This window comes from Diceros bicornis, chromosome 6 (genome assembly GCF_020826845.1).
Source record: "Diceros bicornis minor isolate mBicDic1 chromosome 6, mDicBic1.mat.cur, whole genome shotgun sequence".
In the NCBI taxonomy this organism is placed as follows: Eukaryota; Metazoa; Chordata; class Mammalia; order Perissodactyla; family Rhinocerotidae; genus Diceros; species Diceros bicornis.
Genome location: NC_080745.1, coordinates 85,030,410 through 85,057,158, shown reverse-complemented (window position 1 = coordinate 85,057,158; position 26,749 = coordinate 85,030,410). Strand labels below are relative to the sequence as shown.

Sequence of the window (26,749 nt, the reverse complement as noted above, 5' to 3'; positions counted from 1 at the left end):
GGTCAGAGATTAGTCCATATTCGCTGAGTGAGTTAACAAATGAGTGACGAGCCCAGCTAACCCTCCAAAGTGAAGTATGATGTAGCCCCGCTTCTCTGCCCAAATGAGAAGGGGGTCAGATTTAATGCTTGTTTTCAGAGGAGCTCTCATTTGGCCTTTTTCTCTTTGTATTTTCAGCAACAACAACCATGGCAACCACTTACTGGGAGACACAGACGCCAACAGGTAATGAAACTCTGGGACTGGGAGGTTGTGGGACCCAAGGCCAGCCCCAAGGACTCAGGAGGGACTGCTGCAGAGAATCCTGCTGGGTTTTAGATGCAGGACAGGAAGGATCTCCTCTGATGAGGTCCACCTGGGCCCTCTGCCCCTTCCTTGCGAGGTTCTACTCTGACCAGAAGACAGGCCCTGAGTCTCCATGCCAGCCTCTGCCTTGCATACTGCTTTCCTAAAATCTCTGCCCCCTAGTCAGCCCCACTGGGTGTCCCGCAGGGGTTACTGCCACTCAGCAGCGCAGTAGAGGCAGTTCGGACAGCAGCGTCTAACCAAGCCTCAATTCCCTGATTTTCACCACACAGCACTCCCTGTTCTCCTCCTTCCTCTGACCGCTGCCCCCTCTCCTTCACCAATTTTTCTCCTTTCTCAGGACCTTACGTAACGCTGCTATCCCAAGGGCTGTCTTAGCACTCTTCTCATCCTGTCTTTTCCTTGTAAAGGATCTCATGTACTCAGAGCTTTCCAGGAAGAGGACCCCAACTCCAACATTGCAGATCTCTTTATATTAAGTAGATTTTGTCACATAAGCTTCAGAAATGATGAAAACGTACATCCCATGTCCTTTTAGCAAAATGAGATGGTCCAAGTTCTTGCTGCAAAATTTCATGGGTGAAATCCTTCCCACTGAGGTGGATGAGAGGACCATATTATCTTTTTGCACTTAGAATTACATTACTGACTCCTCGACTCTTGAATTTGAGGAAATTCATCTAAGATGTCATCTGAAGACTCATAGTCTGAGATTTCAATGGTACAATCAATTTCATCATCATTTGTAGCCTCTAGGGTACTGTTCTTTGTGTCTTTGTGTTCCTCTTCTGATTCATCTAGTTATTGTGAAACATCTTCCTTTGTTAATTTTCTTCTCTTTGCCACCGCGAATAGAAAATGAAAAATTCTAAATTCTTAACTGCATTTAATAAAAGCTAAAAATGTGCTATATACACCGTGTCTCTACTCTTTTAAAAAGATATCTTCTTGAAAGATAATGCAATATTTTGGCCACTGAAGAATGGTCATTTATTTCACTGTTTAATTTCCTTCTAGGCAATGCTGTCATTCTCTCATGTTCTTATGATATGTCTTTTGTTGTAATGGATGAAATAATAACTGACAAACGAATTCCTTGAATGATGAGGTAGAAAAATGTTTCAAGATATAGGAAAAAATGAGATCACTAAAACCCATAATGTATTTGGATTTATGCAAGGATCCCATGAATACATATAGTGACTGTAGGAGAGAATGAATTTTATTCTATGTTTTTAATGAATAAATATTGTTTTTTGTCTTTAAAAATATATAAAAGTCATGAAATATCGATCTTCAGAAATATAGTTAGACCTATTCAAAAAAAGGAACTCAAAAACTAGAATTGAGTCTAACGGACCCTGACGGTACACTGAGGGTTAACCTGAAGTGAAGAGGGCATGGAGAGCTTTTGTGTGGCCCCACTGGTGGTAAAGATCCAGGGTCCTCTAGATTTTGGTTTTCTTCAAGATAGACTGAAAATCTCTCAGGGTATGTATCAGAAAGAACAGGATATCTGACACCAAAATATTTACTTATTTATGGGGCTTGGGGGTGCTGACTCTGCTCAAATTTCAGACTGGAGGGTGGATTCAACAGCCACGCAGACTCCTTGACAACCGTTTAAACTGCCTTCTCTGGTCTAGCCTTTCGTTCTAAGCATAGGTTACATCCTGTGACTAGAGACTGTAGCGTTAGGGAGCCTGGTAAATAGACATGTACTTTATTACACCTAAAATTATTGAGCAACCTGTATCCTGCCCACTTTGAATCTGCTCTTGCATAACCCCAAGCACGGCAAGAACGCCAGAGACACACTAACCCAAGATTGAACCACAGCACCCCCTGGCACGGCTGTAAGGTGAAGCTCAAGCCAATATCTGTAGGAGATCATGTACAAACAGCGGAACCTCCTTTCTAAGGTGAATGTGGTTTCTTGCTAGGTCAGCGGAGCCCCGAGGCTACCACCAATGGTAAGACCTTTTTTCTTTATTTATCTTCCCAGGATTTTGCTCACTAGCTGGTCAGCCAGTTCTGCTGCTGCGGCTGTTGGCTAGCTGAGGCTGAGTGCAGACTTGGCCACAGAGCAAGTGTCTGCCCTTGAGAGCACAGGGATGGAGAGGGAGGGGTCCAGGGGTGCCAAGACCCTGTGCACATCCCAGGCACACAGTCAGCCAGGCCCATCTTTCATTCTCCTTCCTTCTACTCTCGCCTCTCATACATTCATTCATTCATTCATTCATTGCGTGAGATTAGCTTCAGTCTGGTGTCAGGAGAAATCAGAGAGTCACTGACTCGTCTCACCTTCGTGACATTTTTCCTGAGGATAGCTAACATTCTCCCAGTGCTTGCTATGTATCCTACACAAAATTATTTTCATACATCAAATGAATTTATATATTCAAAAAGCACTTAAAATACTGCCTGACACATCAGTGCTCAGCTATTGTACATAGCAAGTGCTATCATCATGAAATCTTCCCAATAACACTCTGATGTGAGTAGCATAATTACCCCCTTTTTGCAGATGGGGAAAACGGGACACAGTTAGGTAAGTTGTCAATAGTTACATGTCTAAGGTCACATGGTGAGTAAGTGGCCAGGCAGAGATTTGAACCCAGAACAGGTGCCTTTTCCTTTGTCCATGAGTCTCAGTAAATGTATCCATCTCTCCTCCTACTCCACAGTGAGAGTGTGTGCCCTTTGACATGTCAGGGTCCTTTGAGTGCTCACTCAGGACAGCTGACCCTGCCAGTGAGTTGTTGGCTCAGTGAGTTGAGGCCAATCCCTGCCCTTTCAGAGCATGCCCTGAGAGCATGCCTAGGAGGGACTCGAGGGACAGCTTTCTGGTGATTGACGCCCAGCAAGGGACCTGTTGAGGCAGGGAAAGGGAGGGCTCTTCTGCATTCACAGGAGTGACCTGAAGGGGGCAGCAAGAAAGGCTGAGGAAGCCCAAATGCACCTTGGGAATACCCCAGAAATAGTCCAATTTGCCTTCCCTCCCTCTTTCCCTGACCCCTCCTCTTACAATAACCACAGCAACGACCTGCCCCCGTCTGTTCCATCCAATTCTAGCCTCTCTGGTCACTCCCTGACCACAAATCTCTCACCATCTCAAACTAACCACTGAAAAGCCACACCCAGGATGTGGCTCCTGCTGTCAGGATGTTGGGCTGGATCCCTCAGGACCTCGTCTCTGTTTTCCCTGCATGATCAGTGTGGGTGACTTAGCAGGATCGTGTCAGGCAGGAACATGGTGCCCACTGTAAACGAAGTTGCGGTCATCTTTATTGTGGGAATCAGGCTCTCTGAGCCCCTCCTAGGTGGCTTGAAAAGGTAGGTCAAGGCCCAGTATTGGACAAATACCATCTTGGACTTGATCCTTATGGGAGTGGAGAGTACCTTGAGGCATTTTCAGCAGGAAAGTGACTTGATCAAATCTGTACTTTCTGAAGATCAAATTTGGGACAGTCTGGGGAAGACAGATAAATCATCTCAGCATGGGTATGGGCACCAAGTAGGCACTCCATAAATGCTGGTTGAATCAGTGAATGTGAATGGATCAGAGAAAGGAGGGGCACGGGTACAGAGATCACTGTGAGGCCCCTGGAGCAGGCCAGGCTTAAGAGAAGGAAGGTCTAACCTAGCAAAATGGTGGTGGGAATAAAAGTAAAGATGACCTTGGTGATAAGGTGAAAGGTGACCTTCAATATAAGAGATGAGGAGAAGGAGGGATCAAATGTGACAAGCAAATTTCCAACACAGTTGTTGTGGAGCATGGTGACCCCATCGATTCAACTGGAGGGGGGAGAGTCTGTGTTGAGTATGGGATGGTAGGCTGGGATATCCAGGAGGCCACTGGAAACACTGGTCTAGAGCTTAAGGGTGGGGTTATGAGGGCTGATCAGCACTGGAGAGTTTTATTAGGGGTCCTCTTCCTGGGAAGCTCTCAGAGTATGTGAGGTCCTTCAGGGGGAAAAGACAGGGTAAGAAGAGGGCTAAGATAGTGCTTGGGAGAGCAGCGATATGTAAGGTCCCAAGAGAGGAAAACAATTGGCAAAGGAGACAGGGCAGTGGTCAGAGGAAGGAGGAGAACACAGAGTGCTAGGGGGTGAAAATCAGGGGGCCAGGAGGGGAAGACAGGGCTTTCCACCGTGTCGATGCAGGTTTGCTTCTGAGGCTGGTGAATGGAGGTGACCGCTGTCAGGGTCGGGTGTAAGTCCTGTACCAAGGCTACTGGGACCCCGTGTGTGACGACAGCTGGGACACCCAGGATGCAGACGTTGTCTGTCAGCAGCTCGGCTGTGGCCATTCACTGTCGTCCTCGTGCAGGGCCCACTTTGGTCATGGCTCAGGGAACATTCTCTTGGGTGCAGTGTACTGCTCTGGATGGGAGCCCTACCTGTCCACTGCCCCCACAGCAGGTGTTACGACCAGGAGTGTGGCCACAGGGAAGATACCAGAGTCCTGTGTTCAGGTGGTGCAGACGTTGCATCGTGCTGTCACTTGTGTTACTTTGAGGATGGGGCTCCTGCTGTTCTCAACGTTTGGCGCATGCAATTTACCTGCTCTACTCTAAGTCATGTCTTATTTGAGGTTAGAGGGCAGGTATTACAGTGCCTTTTCACAGATAAAGAAATGGAGGCTCAGAGAGGCCAAGTGACTTGCATAAAGTCCTAAAGGTGGAGGTAGTAGAGGCGGGTTTCCATCTCAGTCCTCTTCAAAGCTCACTGATGTCAACCCACCTTCTGATGAGCAGCGTGATGACCGTACCTGGCCTGAGATTACCAAATGCCTTCCTAAGTGGTGCTTTCTCCTCTTTTTAAAAGCAAGGGGGAAGGATTGAGAACTTCTGGTCTTTAAAACTTAAGTCTATACCAAAATCAGAATGAGGAGTAACCAATATGTTCTCTGTATTGGGGATTAAATGACAAGCAAAAGAGATTTACACTCTCAGTGGAAGAGAGAAATTCTCCCTGACTTGACCTAGCGAATCCCAGCACCCCATTCCTCCTGTGTTCACTGAGTGCTGGTAGGTGTTCAAGCAACAAGGGGTTCTTGAAGCCACAAAGAAACCTCTGAAGATGCTGTCCATGTGTGTCCCCCAAGGCAGAGTTTCTAGTTAAATTATCCACCTCTAGAGCTACCTCTGGCATTTGCCATGTGGCCTGGGGTGTGCACATGCCACTACGCACAGGAGGTGACTCTGGTAATCCAACCACGAAAAGAGTATGGGCTCCCGAAGAGAGTGTGACCCTCCAAGTTGTCACTTTGGAGCAAGTTTATTTCAGCATTTGGGGGTGCATCTTGGGAAACTGTCATTCTTCCTGGATGGCATCACCTTACAGGAATATCCCAGGGATCATAGACATTTGTCTTTTGGGGGTGTGTTTGAGCCATAGAAGTAGGCAGTTGGTATTTGAAATACAAGCTAGTGAATCATGTGGGGCTGTTAATCAACTGGGTGATTTTTGGATGGAGACTGTGGAAAAGAGGAATAGAGGAGGTGGGAGGAGGATGACAGGAGCAAAGAGTGTCTCTGGTGGCATCTCAGTATTGAATGAGGGCCAGTAAAATGACAGAGAGATGAGTGCTGTTTCACAAGAAAGATCCATAGCCTTTTTGGAGAGGGCGGGGCTTCTGGATCTCTGCATCTAACCTCTTGTCTCAGAGTTGAGGAAGCAGACGGCCAACCCTCCTCAAATGAGGGCCAACCTGGAATGACCTGTCCTTTTCTCCACTTTGTAGCTTCTTTGTTATCCACGGAGGCACACCTGACAACTGCAGTGGAAGGTAATGTTTGTTACGTGGAATCCCTGTGGGCTCGTTACCCTACTGCACCGAAAGGTTCATCTCTGATCCAGAAGAGGGTCAGAAGGTATAAGAGTTGGGGACTCTCAGCTCCCAAGGGGGGTCCATCTGAACAAGATCTCAGGCCCGAATAGGTATCCTTTCCATGGACAATGTCCCTGAGATTGGGAAGGAATCAACCTGCAGAGGCATCTCCAAGGACCTGCAGGGTGGAGGTGGGTGCCCTGTCTCCAGGGAGGTCCTATTGCCCATGCTCAGTGCCCACTCCTATGGTTCTCAACAATACATGCTGATCCCTGGCCAGGCTGGGGTGCCGGGTCTCTGGCTGCAGGGCATGGAGAGGCAAGTCCAAACCTTCTGGGGTAGAATCCTTGCCTGTGCCCTTCCGTGAGCCCATATTAGGCCACCTTGGCTCCTTCTCAACATTAGAGGATCCATGGTCCTTCAGCCTGTGTGCATCAGAGGACCCGTGCACCCCCTTGGGGCGTCTAGTGAGAGAACTGGGAGGTGCAGTCAAAACAGCTTGAGGTTCTGGCAGCCTGGGCTTTGGGAAGGAAAGTCACTGCCCATTTCCTATGGGAAACTTTGGCCCTAGGACTAGAGGAAGGACAGCCTCCACACCAAGGCCCCCACCCAGGAGTCAGCATGGATCAGTTGGGAATCCTGATGGTACATATGTCAATACCAGATGTACTAGTCATTGGTAGTAGCCAATGCAATTAGACAAGAATAATCAATTAGAAGCATCAGGAAGGGAAAAGTCATTTTTGCATCTATCCCCTGGAGCCTTGCATAGGTCACATGTGGGAACATCAGAATCAGGGTCAGTAGGTTTATGCAGAGATGTTTCCTCCAAAAAATAGCCTTTTAGAGTAGAAGAACTGAAGACTAGACAACTCCTTGACTTTTCCAAAGTCACACAGCAAGACACATTCAAGATCAAAAATGACATGTCTTCAGCAGATTCTAGTTTATTTCAGTCCTTGAGTCTCCTCAGAGAAGATTTAACTTTAGAGTTTCTGCTTTTCTCTCCTTCTACAATCTGTATATGCAGAGACTACTATCACAAATACTGAGACTACTGCTGCAATAGGAAATGGATAATTTCATATGGGTCCATCTCTGCAGGTCATGATGCTGAGTATATTTATGGGTTTGACTTTTATTCAGGAAAACTTTTAGGGGATGGAGTGAGAGAGAGTGTTGTGAGCATGTTGCGCAAAGGGAGGTCCCTTGTAAACCAGATCACCTGGCTTAAGTGGGAGCCTCCTTCACAGTCTTTGTTCCAGTGGGTGAGGAAGGGTCAGTCAGAACATGGAGTCTCCATGATCGTGAATGTTTTGGGTCTATGGCCGTGGGATCAGTCTCTTGTCCACAGTGCCAGTTGTCCCATCTGCACAGCTCTGTGCTGACCCTGGCCATTCTGGCCCCAAAGACCTAGTGTATGGCCAGGAGGACCAAGAGTCAAATGCTCTCCAAGCCAACCTCAAGCCCCAAATGAGTGTCAGAGCTGCTGCTAGGACATCCTGCGGTCATCAGGCAACTCTTTACCATGGATAGTCATGAGTCCCAGGTTCAGGGGAGTTCGGGCTCTGCCCATGGTACGCTAGAGAAGAAACATGTCAATAGTTTCTAGGTCCTCTCCAGGATGCAAGCTGAGACGTGTATATTTTTAATTCAGAGGGTCTCATGGATTGGGTTTTGGCAGAGCAGTCACTGTACTTGAAGCATGAAGAACTCTAGCTCAATGCTTCTTAAGGTTCAATCCCAGATAGTGATTCTCTCAGGGATCTTTGTCTACTGGGAAGAATTACGAATGTTTTAGAGGCTGGAGACCTGGTATCTCAGTAGGAACATACAAGAGAAATGCTGTGCCTTCCTCTAGGGACCAAATCGGGTTTAGCTTTGTGGCTGGTGAACAGAGGTGACTGGTGTCAGGGCCGGGGTGAGGTCATGTACCAGGGTTCCCGGGGCACGGTGTGTGATGACAGCTGGTACATCAGTGACGTGAACATGGTCCTAGACAGCTCAACTGTGGCCCAGCTCTGTCTGCACCAGGAAATGCCCGTTCCTCTTTGGATTGCTCTTGCCCTTCTCCCAAGCCCACAAATTGCTCCATCTGAGAGTCCCGCCCCCCTCCACTCTCTGCTCCTCTTGGCCGCTTACCAAGTCTAGCTGCTGAGTAGCCTCTGAGCTCCAGAGGTCTGAGCCTCACCCTCTCTGGTGGATCCCTTCTTTCTCCCCAACTTTTAGTGCAGTGTCTCATGTGCGGTCAGAGATTAGCCCATATTCACTGAGTGAATTAATTAATGAGTGACGGGCCCAGCTAACCCTCCAAAGTAAAGTGTGGTGCAGCCCCCTTCTCTGCTCAAACGAGCAAGGGGATCAGATTTAATGCTTGTTTTCAGAAGAGCTCTCATTTGGCCTTTTTCTCTTTGTATTTTCAGCAACAACCATGGAAACCACTTCTGTGGAGACGCAGACGCCAACTGGTAATTAAACGCTGGGACAGGGTGGTTGTGAGACCCAAGGCCAGCCACAAGGACTCAGGAGGGACCGCTGCAGAGAATCCTGCTGGGTTTTAGATGCAGGACAGGAAGGGCCTCCTCTGATGGGGTCCCCCTGAGGCCTCAGGCCCTTCCTTGCGAGTTTCCACTCTGACCAGGAGACAGGACCCAAGTCCCAAATCTCCACTCCCACCTATGCATAGCCACACGCCCCTCCTAAGATCTCGGCACCCCAGGTAGCCCTACTGGGTGTCCAGCAGGGGTTACAGCCACTCAGGAGGGCAGCAGAGGCAGTTTGGAACAGCAGCATCTAACCGAGTCTCTCTGGATGTAATCGCTTTTTTTTAATATCATTTTCTAGAACTTTTATCACATCATGGGCATACGGTGGATACTTCTGCCTTAGGTGATACGTTCTCCTGCTCACTATTTCCTCCTCTCATTTAGTCCTGTGAGTGCATGAGTGTGCCGGCTTGGGCCAAAGCACAGAGCGTGACTTGGGCCAAATAGTCCAAATGTTAAAAACAATATCAGGAGGCAGAAAGGTGAAATGGTTAAGAGCAACGGCCTAAGTACGTATCCTGCCCCTGTCACTCACGAGTCAGTTGATCTGGGGTCACCTTCTTGAGCCTCAGTTTCCCCACAGGGTTGTTTTGAGGATGAACTAAGATGACGTATATCAAGCTCTTGAATATGAGCAGAGGTTCCCATTTAGGAAATGCTCAAAACCGTCTGCCATGATTAAACTTTAAAACTCCGCGCCGTGTGGTGTGTGTGAGGGAGGAGAAGAGATGTCCCAAGTGTGCAGGGACACAGGCCTTTTAGAAGCAAGCCTGGCTCTCTCGCTGACAGCCGGAATGTTATTGCTCTACTTTCTGAGTGGGGAGCAGTCCCCATGGCAGTGCCGGGCACACGGTGGGTGCTCCCATGGTGGGGGGAAAGGGCTGTGCCACGGGCAGGACAAGCTTTTCATGCTTGGAACTGGACTTGAGAGGTCAGGACGGGGACAGAAGTGAGAACTGAAAGTGATGTCACCACGAAAGCCCCTCAGGATACAAGGTTGCCCAAACTCCACTGAAGAGGCAGAATGTTTAGCTTGTTAAGTTCAAACACAAAAACAAGGCGAGGAATCCGTTTGATTGTCCAGTCTTTTCTGGATCCCCGCTCACTGTGAAGGGCTCTGCATCTCACGCAGGCCGGGCATCTTGTCCCTCAGAAGGGACAGACAGTGAAATCTCTGTGCTTTCCTCTAGATGTGGCCTTGAGGCTGGTGAACGGAGAGGGCCGGTGTCAGGGCCGGGTGGAGGTCCTGTACCGGGGCTCGTGGGGCACCGTGTGTGATGACGGCTGGGACACCCATGACGCCAACGTGGTGTGCAGGCAGCTCGACTGTGGCCCAGCTCTGTCAGCGCCAGGAAGTGCCCACTTTGGTCAGGGCTCAGGGCCTATTGTCTTGGACAATGTGGGCTGCTCGGGACACGAGTCCTACCTGTGGAGCTGCCCCCACAACGGCTGGCTCTCGCACAACTGCGGCCACGGGGAAGACGCCAGCGTCATCTGCTCAGGTGGGCCTCCAAAAGGTGGTACAAATGATGCAGCACAGGGCAGAGGCACAATAGTAAGGATGCCTATCCTTCTCCAACCTTGGTGTTTCTGTCAGGAAAATGGAAATAAAAGTGGTACCTTGGGCAACTTATTTTACCTCTAAGTGCTTCACTTTACTTCTCTTAATATAAGGGAACCCTTCCATCATGGGTTGCCGTGAGGACCAAATGAGATAATGAAATACTTAAGATAACGAGTGATTGAAATTGTATAATCATAGTGTTCATCATAATCTCATTGCCGAAGTAGCTACATTGTTGGGTGCTGACCATGTACCAGTCCGGGCGATAAACGTTTTATCTGCATTTGCTCATTTAATTCTCCCAATAACCCTATGAAGGCTAGTAAGTCTCAGTAAATATCATCTCTGTCATCTTATGGGAAAGGAGAGAGATTTTTATCTCCCACTGTCTCTGTCAACACAAAATCACTTAACTTTTTGGGCTAAATGACCAAAGAGTTACTAATCTGTGCTTTTAGCCGTTCCATTCAGTTAGTTGAGAACTGCTAAATTAAATCAAAGCCCTCAACCTCAACTCCTCATGCCTTTTAAGACAAGCTGCGTAGGCTAACTTTTCTCACATAAATAAGAAAAGCAATGGGTCTGCATTTTTGCACAAGCATAATTTGTTTTTCTACAGTGATGAAAGGTTAATTTCTATTTTACTGAAATAAGCAAATATCTGCAACAGGAAATGTGCGGAAACAAATGCACAAAATCTTAAAGAGTGTTGTTTCATTGAACTTGTTTTTAAGGTATCAAGAGCCCTTTTTTATAATCACCACATTTCCTGGGACTCGTTTGGCATGTTGTGGTGCACACACGAGAGACTCCAGAAATCTTTATCGGTTTGAATTAAATTTCAAAAACAGGTTATAGATCTGTTGACATTGATACCCGTGAAGTTGCTATGTCTCTATTTCAGAGTCAAGTGTCAGAAAAGCAAGGGTCCAAAGGTGGATTTCTCGGTCAGGATCCCTGTGGATGAACCACACGCGTGTCTGATTTTTCTTTTATTCCTTTATAGTTTCCCCATCAGGTCTTCTCAGCACACCTGGTAAGTACACTGAAAAGAATATGCTGTATTTTGTGTATAATTTATTTTCCATTCTACACATTCAATCTTAAGAATAAGTACTGCCTCACTGAACTTTAATTAATGGTATGAGGTCTGCACAACAGTGTGATTTGTGTCCCTTCTAGAAACACAAAGGCAATAGAAACATCTTTAAGGTCTAGCATAAATGGACCGTGTGGTCATACAGTTATGTTCTTCCTCTGTTTTATTTTGCCATTGACTCAAATTTCACTGCACATCCAAATCAACTGGGTTATTTGTTTGAATGCGAGGTCCTTAGAATTTGCCTTACCCTCATCTAGAGTCTCTGATTTGGAGGGCCTGGAGTGGCGCTCAGGAATCTGCATTTTTACAGAACCAAAAATAAGGATGACCTGCAGACCACACATTGAGCAACAATGCTGCATGGCCCAGTACTGAATTAAGTTTTTGTGTTTGCAATAGAATTATGAAAGCATGACTTTGCTAAGAATGTCCAAGAGAAGTGACAGAAGATATGTATATATATTTTAAGCACTATCTATTTTTACTTATTTTTTCTTAATGTCTATATTTTACTTAATGTCAAGTGAATTTAGGTTTTTAACATTTTCCCAGATGGTTCTTGGCTACATCAGAAGTGTGACTTGTTGATATAAAGACTTTTCCAAGGTGCATTGCTAGCATCAAACTTTTACATACCTTTCATAATGGCCTTAATATCCTTGCCACCTCTTGCGGCAAGAACCAGTCCTACCAGGACCCTTCTAAGCAGGAAAGACCACAGCATGGAATCTCTCTGTGTTGTTTCAGGGGAACATGTTCCCTGCCTTCAGGGACGTAGGGTCTAATGGCAAGATAGACATTAATCAACTGACCATTCAGTTAATATTACAGCCGTGATAAATGCTGGAGCAAGAGGCACACAGCAAGAGAGACGTGCTCAAGCCATCAGAGAGAGAGCGGTCTCTAGAAAGTCCCAGGTGAACTGAGGTCCAGAGCCCGTGTAGGAGTCAGCCAGACAGAGCAGGAGGGAAGAGTGTTTCTCTGTTATTCACTGTCGCTGCTGTCAGGAACTTGAGGGAACAGATATAGACTTAGGTTGACTGCAGCCACCCTCCCCCAGCAGTAAGATACCCCCGCTCCTGCAGGCTTAGCCATCCTAATATTGTAGCTAGCCAGAGTAGTGCCCCAATGGGAGGCTATCTCAAGGTCCCATTTCCCAACCTGTGCCCTTGACACATTTTCTGAAGCTCTAGAAAAAAAAGACTTCTGATCAACGAAGTTTTGGAAGTATTGCCTGCCATTGGTGGTCGAACCCCTTTTGTCTTTTGCGGCAAATGGGTGAGGAGCTTGTGTGTAGACAGCTGCAGTCAGTTCCAGTTCTTATTTGCCTTCTAAGTCCTTGTCTAAATCTGGATGGAGATGGTGGAGGCAAATCCAGAGATATATCCATGAGTAAATCTCTGGGGCGCTCATCCTTGGTCACATCGTGAACTGACCCATGAAGCAATGAGCAATCTGGGACCATCTCCACTTGAGGCATCCTGTCCCTCTGTACCATCCCCTTAGGCTGGCCATTGGCTTGGGGACACTGAAACTGCATGGAGACGGCTAAGGTAAGGCTCCCATCCACAAAATCCTTAAACCCACTACATGGGAGAGACTGTATGACAGAGAAGAGATCGTACCTGAGAGAATGAAATAACCTGGTTGCTCGTGACAGATGAAAAATGAAAACCTTCTTAAAATTGAAAACCACAATGATCAAAAAGGTTCTTATCCTGGAATGGTGCTGTAAAATCAGTGGGAAAAAACTATGGAGTCTTAGTCAAGGCTGCTGGGTGACTGCCAGTTGGAAACCCAATTGTGGCGGGTGTATGGAAGGTAGGTTGGCCTGGACCACCTTCCTTGCAAGAACCACAAGCAGTGGGCTGGTAGCAGGCAGTGGCTGTGACAAAAGGCAGCTCGGGATGATAGCTAAAAGCATGCACAGTAGAGCTGGAGTCTGTGTGTCCTTGGGCAACTTTTATAACGTCTGTGCCTCAGTGTCCTCATCTGTAAATCGCGATGACAGGGTTAGAGGATGGATTAAAAGAGATAGTGCGTATAAATAGTAACACATGGTATTGTCTTCAACAAACTATGAAGATGTAATAACTCTTCAGTAAACATTTGCTTAAGTTCCAGAGCACTTTCCAGAGTGCCATTGGAGTCGCCATACAATCTTCTTAGGCTTCTCTTCCAGAATAACTGGAGTGTTCCATGTGGTAGAAGTGGGCTTGTTTGATGATACTTTGCTTTTTTTTATGCTCAAGTCCTTCAGTTTTTCCTCCAGGTGAGCAATAGTGTACACAATGTCCAGATGTACACAATAGGTACTTTGGGAGATTTGGGGCAATGGCTGAGTCCAGATGAACAGGTACCAGCTCCCTTGGGAAGTGAGTAGGCCTTTGGGGAATATCTTGAGAGAACTCTTTGTGGCTCCTAGTTGGTCCAATCTGACAGCTTAGCTATCTTGAACACTGATCCCCAGTGCTAGAGAACAGTCTGTTTCCATTTCCTGGAAAACAAACAAGTAGAAGCTTCTTTCTCCAGGCGATTTACCACCGTTCCCAAAATTGCAGCCGCTATCATCTGTAACTATGTGGTTAATTGTTGGAAGAGTGCAAGTTGGTCTCAATAAGTCTGTGCAAGAGGATTCATTCAAAATGCATGGACACAGCCCAAGCAGAGACACCTTCAGTGTTCTGTTTGGTGCTGTGGATAAGTGCTGTCAAGACTCTGGAGCTCAGAGCTTCTGAGCTGGATGCAGATTCTGACATTGACTGCCTAGTGACTAAGCAAGATGCCTGGAGCCTGGCAGTGGGAATCGCATGGTGTCCTCTGAACCGTGTTCAAATAGCAGAGTTCTGAATGGAGGATTCTCTCAGGCATGTCTGTCAGCTTGCCCTTGAATGTGGGAGTAGGGATGGTATGTCGGAAATGAGGTGGGGATGTGCTGGGGCAGACCCTTCCTGGTACTGTGGTGTCTGTTGAAAGAATTCTCTGGCTGCCTGTTCCTATTGTGAATTGCTTCTTCATTTTCAGGGGTGTGTAGCCACTTGGCCTCACTGGCCCTCTTAATGGGCCATCAACAACATCAGGCAGGGCAGCTGGAAGAGTCCCTTGTGGGCCCCACATTCCAGGTGGAGAGACTGTTCCAGTGGTGCAGTTCTCTGACATCAAGGACCCTCACTGGCCTGTTGGTTCTGTCAGAGAAATTCAAGTCTCTGAGCCCTGATGGCTGCTCCTGGGAGGACTTGACTTTAAAAAGTATCTGGGAAGTTTATCCGATGCCTTAACCCTCCCTATATCATGAAGTAAGAAACAAGGGATGGTGAAATCAACCTTGTTAGAAATTTTAATAACAATTTAAACATAGCAGATCTCTTTGTATTAAGTAGATTTGGGCCCATTAGCCTCATAAAAGATGAAAGGGCGGTATCTCTAGTCCTTTTAGCAAAATGAGATGGTTCGAGTTCTTGCTGCAAAATATCATGGATGAAATCCTTCCCACTGAAGTCAGTGACAGGATCATATTTTCTTTTTGCACTTAGAATTATATTACTGACTCCTCGTCTCTTGAATTTGCAGAATTTCATTTAGCATATCATCCTCTGAAGACTCATAGTCTGAGATTTCAATTGTACAATCAATTTCACCATCATTTGTAGCATCTAGGGTAGTGTTCTTTGTCTCTTTGTATTCCTCTTCTGTTTCATCTAATTATTGTGAAACATCTTCCTTTGTTAATTTTCTTCTCTTTGCCATCGCCAATAGAAAATGAAAAATTCTGAATTTGTAACCACATTTAATAAAAGCTAAAAGTGTGCTATAAAGACAGTGTCTCCAGTCTTTTAAAAAAATTTTTTCTTGGGGGCCGGCCCGGTGGCGCAAGTGGTTAAGTATGCACACTCCACTTCCGCGGCCCTGGGTTCGCAGGTTTGGATCCAGGGTGCACCGATGCACCGCTTATCAAGCCATGCTGTGGCGGCCTCCCATGTAAAGTGGAGGAAGATGGGCATGGATGTTAGCTCAGGGACAACATTCCTCAGCAGAAAAAAAGAAGATTGGCATCGGATGTTAGCTCAGGGCTGATCTTCCTCACACACACACACACAAATATCTTCTTGAAAGATAATGCAATATTTTGGGCACTAAAGAGTGACGATTTATTTCACTGTTTTATGTTCCTTCTAGGCCACTATTCTTCCATATTCCTATTATATGTCTTTTTCATAATAGAATTGATGAACTAATAACTGAGGAACTAATTCGTTGAATGATGAAGTAGAAAAATGTTTCAAGATATAGGAAAAATGAGATCACTATAACCCAAAATGTATCTTGGATTTGTACAAGGACCCAATGAATCCGTATAGTAACTGTAGTATAGAATGAGTTTTATCCTATATTTTTAATGAATAAATATTCTTTTTCCACTTTGGAAGACCTTTAAAAGTATATAAAAATCATAAAATATCAATCTTCACAAATACAGTTAGACTTGCTCAAAAAAAGAGACTCAAAAAACGAAACTGAGTCCGATGGACGCTGACAGTACACTGAGGGTTAACCTGAAGGGGGCCTGGAGAGCTTTAGCTTGGCCTCACTGGTGGTGAAGATCCAGGGTTCTCTAGATTTTGGTTTTCTTCAAGATAGAGTGAAAATTTCTCAGGGTATGTATCAGAAGGAACAGGATAGCTGACACCAAAATATTTACTTAATTAGGGGGCCTGGAGTGGCAATTCCCAGTGCTGACTCTACTCAATTTCAGACTGGGGGGTGGATTCAGCAGCCACCCGCAATCCTTGACAACCAGTTTAAACTGCCTTCTCTGGTCCAGCCTGCCTTTCTGAGCATAGATTACATCCTGTGACTAGAGACTGTAGCGTTAGGGAGCCTGGTAAATAGACATGTACTTTATTACACCTAAAATTATTGAGCCCCCCGTATCCTACCCACTTGTGTTCATCTGCTCTTGCAAAACCCCAAACACTGCAAGAATGCTAGCGACACACAAACCCAAGATTGAACCACAGCGCCCCCTGGCATGACTGTTAGGTGAAGCTCAAGCCAGTATCTGACTGTAGCAGATCATGTACAAACAGCAGAACCTCCTTTCTAAGGTGAATGTGGTTTCTTTCTAGGTCAGTGGAACCCCCAGGCTACCTCCGACGGTAAGACCTTTTTGCTTTACTTGTCTTCCTGGGCTTTGCTCACTGGCAGGGTCAGCCAGTTCTGCTGCTGCTGCTGTTGGCTAATTGAGGCTGAGTGCTGGCTTGGCCACAGAGCAAGTGTTTGCCCTTCAGAACACAGGGATGGAGAGTTTATTACAGCATTTAGGGATGCATCTTGGAAAACTGTCAGTGTTCCTGGATGGTGTCACCTTTCAGGAATATCTCAGGGATGATAGACATTTGTCATTTAGGGGTGTGTTTGAGCCATAGAAATAGGCAGTTGGTATTTGAAGTACAATCTTGTGAATCAGGTGGGGCTGTTAATCAACTGGGCGATTTTTTGGATGGAGACTGTGGAATAGAGGAATAGAGGAGGTGGGAGGATGATGACAGGAGCAAAGAGTGTCCCTGGTGGCATCTCAGCATTGAATGAGGGCCAGTAAAGTGACTGAGAGATGAGTGCTGTTTCACAAGAAAGAAATATAGATTTTTAGGAGAGGGCGGGGCTTCTGGATCTCAGCATCCAACCTCTTGTTTCAGAGTTGAGGAAGCAGAGGGCCAACCCTCCTTGAACGAGGGCCTTCCTGGAATGACCTCTCCTTTTCTCCACTTTGCAGGTTCTTTGATTTCCACGGAGGCACCCCTGACAACTGCAGTGGAAGGTAATGTTTGTTATGTGGAATCCCTCTGGGCTCATTACCCTACTGCACCCATAGGTTCATCTCTGATCCAGAAGAGGTGCAGAAGTTATAAGAGGTGGGGGTACTCAGCTCCCAAGGGGAGGCTCTCTGAACAAGGCCTCATGACTGAATGTGTATCCTTTCCACGGACAATGTCCCTGAGATTGGGAAGGAATCAACCTGCAGAGGCATCTTCAAAGAGCTCCAAGGTGGAGGTGGGTGTCCTGTCTCCAGGGAGATCCTGTTGCCCATGCTCAGTGCCCACCCCTCTGGTTCTCACTGATGCATGCTGATGCCTGGCCAGGCTGGGGTGCTGGGTCTCTGGCTGCAGGGCCTGGAGAGTCAAGTGCAAAAGTTCTGGGGCAGCATCCTTGCCTGTGCCCTTTCCTGAGCCCATATTAGGCCACCTTGGCTCCTTCTCAACATGGAGGAACTGTGGTCCTTCTGCCTGTGGGCATCAGAGGACCTGTGCACCCCACTGGGGCCTCTACTGAGAGAGCTAGGTGGTACAGTCAATACAGCCTGAGGTTCTGGCAGCCTGGGCTCTGAGAAGAAAAGTCACTGCCAGTTTCCTGTTGTTCTGCAGGCAGACACAAGGAACCTCTTCCTTCTCAGCAGGGTCGAGCGCTCAGTCCACACCCGCTTTTGTCTGGGGCTTCCTTCCTTCTCCGCCCACTGCTTTGGAGGGTGCCATTGGAAAATATACCACCCTCACCCCTTGACGGGTGCATTCCTTTGGGTCTTCCCAGAAGCCGACTCAGAGAACAGGATTCCAGGCTCCGGCGTGAACCGGGGAGGGCGAGAAGAGCAGTGGGGAAGGGGGCCGCCGGGCTGTGGGCAGTGGCGGGTCGCTGAAGCCCGGAATGCTGATGAGCCAGCGAGGCCGCTGGGGCTGGAGCTCCATCCCCAGCAGGGTCTCGGGGGCGGCCCGATTAGTCTAAGACTCCCTGCCCCGGGGCCGCCGGAATGGGCTCTTCCTCCGGAACTGCTGGGACCCCTCCTTGCTGTTGCCACGCAGGGGAGTTGAGGCGGTGGCCGTGGCGGCCTGTCCCGGGCGTGCCAAGGGGCCGTCCTATTCCGGAGAGGAGGAAGCCCCCAGGCCCAGCCAGGCAGGCAGGCACTGGCGGTGGGATAGAGGGCGGAGCTCCCGGAGGACCCGCAGGTTCGCGGCGCTGGGGGGCGGTGTGCGCGCAGCGGGCGCGCCAGCAGCCTCAGCTCGGCGTGAGCCCCTGCGCCTCTTCCACCTCGGAGACCAGCTGGGGCCCCTGCGCGCTTTGCGTCCGACTTTCCTTCTCTTTCTCGCAGACGTGCGGTCCCGGTCCACACTCGTGCCGTGTAAGTACCCAGCGACTTCCTCGGGAAGTCCCTCTGCTCCCTGTCCCCCCCTCCCTTGTCTCCTCACTCCGGGCCAACCGCTGCTCTGTGCGGAACCTACGGGTCGCCTCATTCTCGCCCTCTGTCACCGAGACACGCGGCACGCCACGCGCTTCCTAACTAGTCCTGGGAGTCCCGAGGCTTGCGTCTTCCCGTCCTGACGTCAGTGTGAGCTTTCACGGGGCGCATTGACAGCGTCCCCAGAAACTCAGCCAACGGGCCGCGCGTTCCCTGACCTTTGCCCTGGCCCGGCCCAGGCCGGGGAGACTTTTGTGGGAGGATGGAGGTGGATCGCCACCGACCTTCTGTTGACGGGCTCTGGGAGCAGGCCGGATTCCCTCCATCCCTCACTCCTTGCAGCACCCTCAGGTTCAGCAGGGTCACCTCCGCATCCACGACTGGCAGAGACGGTGCCCAGGGGACGGGAGGGGAATGAGTGATTGTGGGGCTCCGGGGACCGGGAGACCCGATCGGCTCCTGGTCCACTCTGCCCGGCGGCGCCTGCCTTTTCTGTGCGAGCCGCGGCGTCTGGGCATCCCCTGGGACGGGCCAGTGAGTCCGTGGCTCAGAGGAGGGAGGTGGCAAAGATTTTCCAAGGGACGAGAGGGCGGGCCGGGCTCAGAGAGGCGGCGGGAGCAGGCTGATCTCCGGCAGGGCCTTCGTCCCCAGGGAGGCAGCTGAGCAGGAGGCTGGTGCAGCACACACGGGGAGCAAGGGGCGGGATCCACGTGTGGAAGCGCTGTCGTGGTGCCGCCACAAGCCTTCTTCGAACCCTTCTCTCCCTGACGTCTAACTCTGCCTTCCCTTTGTTGCACTTCCAGCCGCCTGGCCCAACACGAGCCCAGGTGTGGCGCCCGCGACAGGTAAAGATTCCTGGGGCCCACGCTCCCTGGGGCCCACTCTCTGCTTCTGGATCCATCTTGGGTCCGAAAGTGATAGGAGGAGGCTCGAGGTGGGCCCTTCCTTGCTCCTTGTCCCTGTGGGCGGGGCGGGGAGGGGTGGGGTGGGGCAGAGGGAGGAGTCCCTGGAGAACAAGTCCTAGGTCTGATCCTGGGCGGCTGGCCGCCTGTCTCCAGCGGGATGCTGGCCCAGACGCTGAGCTATGGGCCTCCTCCAGGGTCTAGTGTCTGCTTTGGAGTCCTGGCGAGTCCTGCCACCCTAGGCAAGGGTCCTCTCTGGAAGCCACCCTCTCAGATTTCCAGAAGTAGGAGAGGAGCAGGCTCCTCCTCAGGAGTGATTTCTCCTGGAGGGTCTGGAATTGGTTACGGTGACCAGCCGAGTTCCCAGGACCACCGTTCTCACTGAGCTCAGCCTGGAGAGCCTGTCTGGCCTCCTGCCTCTGCCTGTTGCCAGCGCTGCTCCAGAGAGGCTGCGAGGGAAGAGGTTTCGGTCCTCTGCCTATTTCAGATGAAAATGACTGTCCAAGTCATCCCATGGATAATTGTGACCATTTTAGAAACATGGCCAATGACACCTCTACAAATGTCTGTCTGTTAAAGAATTCCTTAGTGTTGAGAGAACAGTCCCCTTAATGTTCTCTATGCCGTTGAAAGTTTTCAGTGACAGTATATTGGGAAGTGCTACATACACTGGCCCTTCTTGGCCATCTACGGTGCAAATTGGAATGGTCAAGGCACTGAGAAGTCCTGCTGTATGAAAAGGATTTAACTTTCTCTATCAGACTAATGACCATGAATTAAAAAATTATCTACTGAAATCCTAAAATTGCTTCATTTTCTTTCTAGATTGGCGGCACCCATTCCCTACAACCACTGAGGGTAAGTATCACTTTTTCCCACCTGGACCATAGGGCATGGATTTCTTATGCCCAGGCTTGGCTGTCCATGAAGCAGATGCCTAGAATGCACAGCCCATCTCAGCCTGCATGCACTGCCTACCCAGGCTGCCCCACCGTACCCTGCACTCACGGCCACCGGCTTGCACACAGGCAACTTTCATGTCTCCCCCACTAGGTAGATGACTCTTGTTTGAACTAAGGAGATCTACCTCTCCTTCTTTTAAGCAAATGAGATAAGTGATTCTTAAAGGATAGAATTAAAGGCTGTATTTCTTCTCCTATCTCCAAAGCTTTGGGAGGAAGAAGGGAGACTATAAATGGATAATTTCACAAAGAACCATGATTTTACAAGTAATTTTTACCTCATGATATGGACATGGTTCAAGAGCTTTCCATTGCTCTTAGGAAATGATATGGCTACTTTTTCATGTCATTGAATCTTCTCTTCCCATCATTTTGAATGCCTGCATCGTTTCCATTGTGCAGCTATGACCATAAATTATTTAATCCCCAATTGTTGGGCATTTAAGTTGTTTCTATTTCTTTATTATTATAAATGACCCTGTGATGAAGAAAATTTTTATAAATAACTCTTTGCGTACCTTCTCGATTTTCCCTTTAAGACAGAGATAGATTTACTGGACCTAAGTTAAATAGTGCCTGGTACATAGAAAGTACTTAATCAATACTAACTCTTCTTATGTTAAATATTTTAAGATCTTTACTGGGCATATGGTCAAATTGCCCTTAAGAATGGTTGTGAAATTACAGAATGATGAAAAAGAGAAACTGACCTCCCTTGGGTAGCTCATAGAATTAAATACTTAATATCAACTTACTGATATAATTGCAGTTGTGACAGGTGCTTCAGAGGGAAAGTTCAGTGTGCCAAGAGGCCATATTAGTAGAGACTTTACTGGATCGAGAGATTTGGGGACATTCTTTAGGAAGTGACGCTTGTGCTGAGGGTTACAAGAGAAGCAGGGTCACTTGCCGAAATGCCTTCCAGCCGGAAGGAATGCGTTGAAGGCCTGAGTGGGAAGGAGCCTGGCTTTTCAAATGAGTGAGAGGTGGTGGCAGGAGGGACTGTCAGAGAGCTGGGCGAGGGCCAGATCATTCAGAGCTTAGTGCGCAGGTTAAAACTCCTGACTTTATCCTAAGAGCAGAGGGAACTGTGGAAAAGTTTTAAGCTGGGGAATTACAAATTCAGAAGTATGTTTGCAAAAGCTCGTGCTTGTCTTTTCTGACAAACTGTGCAGTTCCTGAGGGCCGGAACCATGTCTGCCTTTTTCCTGATTGCATCCTTATTTTCCAGTGTCATGGCTGGCATTCCATAAATGTTTGTAGAAAGAATAAATGAGCAAATGAATGAATGGATGAGTATATAACTGTTGTCGCCATTTTGATGTATATTCCACATACACATATAGACACATACGCACAAATCACAGCATGCCTTATACCCTATTTTATAACATCCCTTTTCACTTGAGTATATAAGAAGTAGTTTTTCCATGGCCTTAAAGTTAGCATTTTTATGGCATTGAAATTATTTCTACACTATAAAGTTTACTGGCTGCACATTTTTCCATTGTATGGATATACCATTATTTATTAAACAATTACTAATTGTAGGACAAAAGAATTGATTCTTTTGCATTATATCTTATATACTTAGGTAATTGCATACAGTAAGATTTTTATTTTATTTTATAATAGTCTTTATTATATTTTTAGAAATCTGTATGCATATCCTTGTGTCTAAAACTTTGGCCTTATCCTGGATTATTTCCCAGCATAGAAATAGAACTTCTGGGTAGGCATATTCTAAAGTCCCAATTACCTTTAAGAAACACTGTTTTCCCAAAGAATGATGGAAAATATTTGCAAATCATACATCTGATAAGAGACTTGCATCTAGAATATATAAAGAACTTTTACCAATAATAAAAAGTCAAATAACTCAATTAAAAAATGAGCAAAGGATCTGAACAGGTATTTCTCCACAGAAGACGCACAACTGGTCAACAAGCCCATGAAAATATACCTAACGTCGTTAGTCATCAGGGAAACGCAAATGAAAGCCACAAAGATATAGCACTTCCCACCCAGTAGGTTGGCTGGAATCAGAAAGTCAGATGACAACGAGTGTTGGTGAGGCAGTGGGGAGCTCGGAACGCTCAGACACTGCTGGTGGGAATGTACAGTGGTGCAGCTGCTTTGAAAGACAGTTTGACACTTCATCAAAAAGTTAAACGTAGAGTTTACCAAATACCCAGCAATTATACTCCTAGGAGTATACGCAGAAAGGACAGCATGTGTCTACACAGACACTTATATACAAATGTTCGTAGAGAGCAGCATTATTTCTAACAGCCCTAACGTGGAAACAACCCAAATGTTCACCATGGTGAACGGATAAGCAAATATGGTATATCCATACAATGGAATATTACTTGGCAATGAAGAGAAATGAAGTCCTGATAGATGCTACAATATGGATGAACTTGGAAAACATTATGTTAACTGAAAGAAGCCAGTCACAAAAGGTCACATGTTGTATGATTCTATTTATAGGAAATGTCCAGAATGGGCAAATCTGTAGAGACAGAAAGTAGGTTAGTGGTTGCCTGGGGCTGAGGGTGTTGAGGGAAAATGGAGAGTGACTGCTAATGGGGGCAGGGTTTCTCTTTGGAGTGATGAAAATGTTCTAAAATTGACTGCGGCGATGGTTGCAGAGCTCTGAATATACCACAAACCATTGAATTGTACACTCCAGAAAAAATAAACCAAAAGAGTTATGAATAAGGAAGAACATCAGTTTTACTTTACATCACCACTGAGTACAAAAACATTTTTAAATGATCTATTAAAATAAACCAACCAACAAAAAGTTTCAACGCTTAATACTATTTATCACTCTCTGGTAAATCATGAGAGCTAATATTGTCGCGCGCTAATTATTATGCGCCGGGCGCTGTTCTAAGGGTTTACAGGTATTATCTCATTTGATACGCATAAGAATCTGATGAGACAGATGCTATTATCACCCCCTTTTTCAGATGAGGAAACTGAGGCAAAGAGTTTAAGTAACTTGCTCAAGACTTGGGGCTGATGAGAGCAGAGCCGAGATGCAAGCCCAGGCCTTCTGTGGCAGAAGCCCTGCTCCTGAGCCCGCTCTACGTCGCTGCTTGCCAGGTGGCAGAACCTCGTGTCCCAGGAGACACGAGGGAATGGTTACAGTACACAGTGCTCTCCATGGGCCAGCACTTCACTCAGCCAGGATTTATCCCCAACTCCCTCCCTGTAATCGACTGAACAACGACAGCAGTCACTCTGTTGCTTTCCTGGCATTTTTGCTGCAAGGCGATACACGCTCCTTCTGAAGCTTGGGTCACCTCTTGCCAGAGAATCACTGTTCTAGGCCGTATGGGGGAAGTAGAGACTCAGATGAAGGCCCGTGATGGGGGGTGGCCTGGGGCCAGGCCTGAGAGAGGGGACTTACTCAAGGAAAACTTGAGTCGTGTTATAAGTGCAGAGGATGAAACCTGAGGACTCGTACCCAGAAGACAATTTCTCATCACAACGCATCTGAAGACCCGCCACAATGAGGACGTCCCTCTCTCTCTCCTCTATAGGACCGTCTTCAAATTGTGGTGGCTTCTTATTCAGTGCCAGTGGGACAATTTCCAGCCCATCCTACCCTGGATATTACTCGAACAATGCTAAGTGTGTCTGGGAGATAGAAGTGAATTCTGGCTACCGCATAAACCTGGGCTTCAACCACCTGCAGTAAGTAACACTCAGGTCATCTGGTGAAAGATGGGTCCTCCACTGCACACCCTGTGGTTTGCTTTGTGTCCTGGGCTGGGGTGTTTTTCGCTCTCACGTACCCTGGACTAGATTTCAGCTTGCTCTGCTCCCTACCATGAGCATCAGGCAGTGTTGGGAAGTGCTTTGATTTAACGGAGGAAGAGCAAGAAGAAAATCTTAGAGTCAATAGCATCACACGTGAATCCAAACTTTCTATAAAATATAGGAACAATAGAAGCTTCAGTGTTGACATGAATCCATTGTCCCGTACAGGTTGGAGTTACACAGTAGCTGCAATTATGATTATGTTGAAATCTTTGATGGGTCACTGAACAGCAATAATTTGCTGGGGAAAATCTGTAATGGCACCAGGCAAATATTCACATCTTCTTACAACAGAATAATTGTTCAATTCCGAAGTGATGCCAGTGTCCAAAACACCGGCTTTTCTGCTTGGTATAACTCCTTTCCAGGAGGTGAGTGGAAACTAGACCTGACCTTCGAGGCTCGATGTACTTATGCAGCCCCCTCTTCTGCGTGTATCATGGTTCCCACGGGAAATCCAAGAAGGGTTTCAGTGACCCGTTGCCCACTCTCCTTATCTCTGGCTGTGACTGTGGTAAGCCAAGGCAGCGAGCTGTGGAGAATAGGGAACCCACCTGGCCTTGGGTTTGCCACCAACTCCCTGGGGGACCTAGTAACTCACCTTGCTGTGCCAACACCTCCCCTTCTGGAGGGTGAGGGGTCTGAGCTCTGTGATGTCTGGAGACCCTTCCAGCTCACTCATGGAGCTGTCCGTACCCTGATCGGTGCCGTTTGGTGACTTTGGGGATGAGGGCAGGCCCATGGGTTATTCAGCCTTGGAGATGTATTGTGGGACGTGGCCATGATATTTATGGCATGTGTCTTTCAGATGCCAGTTTGAGATTAGTCAATTTCAACTCCTCCTTTGGTGCATGTGCCGGGCTTGTGGAAATTTATCACGGCAGCCACTGGGGGACAATATGTGATGATTCCTGGGACATTCAGGATGCCCAGGTGGTCTGCAGACAGCTGGGGTGTGGATATGCAGTATCAGCCCTGGGAAACGCCTATTTTGGCCATGGCTCTGGCCCCATCACCCTGGACGATGTGGTGTGCTCAGGAACGGAATCTACTCTCTGGCAGTGCCGGAACCGAGGCTGGTTCTCCCATAATTGTGCCCACCGTGAAGATGCTGGAGTCATTTGCTCAGGTATCACGTGATGTCATTCATGGAAGGCCCATTGCACCTCTGACCTGCCTCAATGTGAGAGCTAAGGACAGGCGGCTAATGGCATCTGTGGCTCGGTTTGGGGAGGGCACAGGCAGGAGCTTGTCAGCTTGTCCCCTTGGCCTACTCACTCCAGGAGACCATGCATGGGCTGCGTTCTCTCTGGTGGGCTTCTGTGCCTTGAGACTATTATGCTGGACACACAGCTGGTGTGCTGTGTGTGTTCTTACTCTCTCGTTTGCTCTATGACCTTTAGCAGTGAGTTAACCTCTCTGTATTTGTCTCCTCGTTTATTAAGAAGAAATGATCACGATAGTACTTGCTTCCAACTGTGATCAGAGAATTTAAATGGGTAATGGTTGTAAAACCTTAGAACAATGCTGGACAAGTAGGAAATGATGAATAAATGATGGTGTAATCCCTGACTGTGACACTGATGACCCCCAAGCAACGATGGGGCTGGGGGAACAGCTGGAGAAACCACTTAGACCTCCTCCTAGTAACACAGGACTCACAGCAAGAACTCAGTGGACCATGGTGCACTCACTGAGGGGGTAGTCCATGAGTCGCATGGGTGTGTCCATGCCTCGTCCCTTCCTTCCAGCCACACTTTAGTGACTGATGCTTTTCCTCTATTCCTTTTTAGGAAACTACACAACAACCTCTGGTGAGTACCCGTGATTTCCATCTCACCGTCTGACTGCCCTTCTCTGCTGCTGGCCTCTGGACTGTGCAGGGCGTGTTTGTCCTTGTGCCTTCTCTAACAGGTGGCATCCCCTGTAGCTGACATCACAACCCGAGGAGAGCTGGGCCTCTCTCTAGGATTCTCTTTGTCCTTCAGTAGCCTGGCCAGCATGAGATTCTGGTCTCTGGTCAGTCCCTAGGAGAGGACAGGAACCCAAGGCTGCTTATCCCTTCGGGCGCTAGACCCTGGTCATTGTGGGCTGGATGGGGCCTGCTTCATCACTGAAGCTGGGTACACACAATCCCGCTACATTGGGATTGGCTCTTTTCCGTCCCCTTCTCCAGGCTGTGAGCTCCCTGAGGGCATGGCCTGTATCCAGCATCTCACTGTGAGCCCAGGGTTGGCACATTTCTGGCCCAGCACAAGCAAGCACTCAAGTATTTTTGTCATAATTGTGTCAAGGATGCCAAGAAACTGATCATTGTCTTTTCTCTTTGTCAACAGTTCCCATGTACATCACCCGTCCAACCAGTAAGTTCTGAGCTCCCTGACAAATCCCCTCTGCCTTCCCCTCGGTGGCAGTGACACTGGGGGAGGATGACGAGAATGATGAGGAGATGACTTCCCTAAGGGTGGGA

The 26,749-nt window shown here is 47.8% G+C and overlaps 1 protein-coding gene across 1 annotated transcript in view; it reads left to right on the top strand.

The window, feature by feature from the left end:
* The window catches only part of LOC131407628 (deleted in malignant brain tumors 1 protein-like), an 82,498-nt gene that overhangs the window by 43,926 nt on the left and 11,823 nt on the right, over positions 1–26,749 (top strand). The window contains 14 exon segments of the mRNA XM_058544386.1: positions 178–225; positions 647–654; positions 4,473–4,709; positions 4,712–4,786; positions 7,078–7,086; positions 9,878–10,189; positions 18,495–18,524; positions 19,385–19,426; positions 20,309–20,341; positions 24,000–24,153; positions 24,448–24,650; positions 25,088–25,408; positions 26,073–26,093; positions 26,616–26,642. Of these exon segments, the coding sequence (XP_058400369.1) occupies positions 178–225; positions 647–654; positions 4,473–4,709; positions 4,712–4,786; positions 7,078–7,086; positions 9,878–10,189; positions 18,495–18,524; positions 19,385–19,426; positions 20,309–20,341; positions 24,000–24,153; positions 24,448–24,650; positions 25,088–25,408; positions 26,073–26,093; positions 26,616–26,642 (1,520 nt within the window).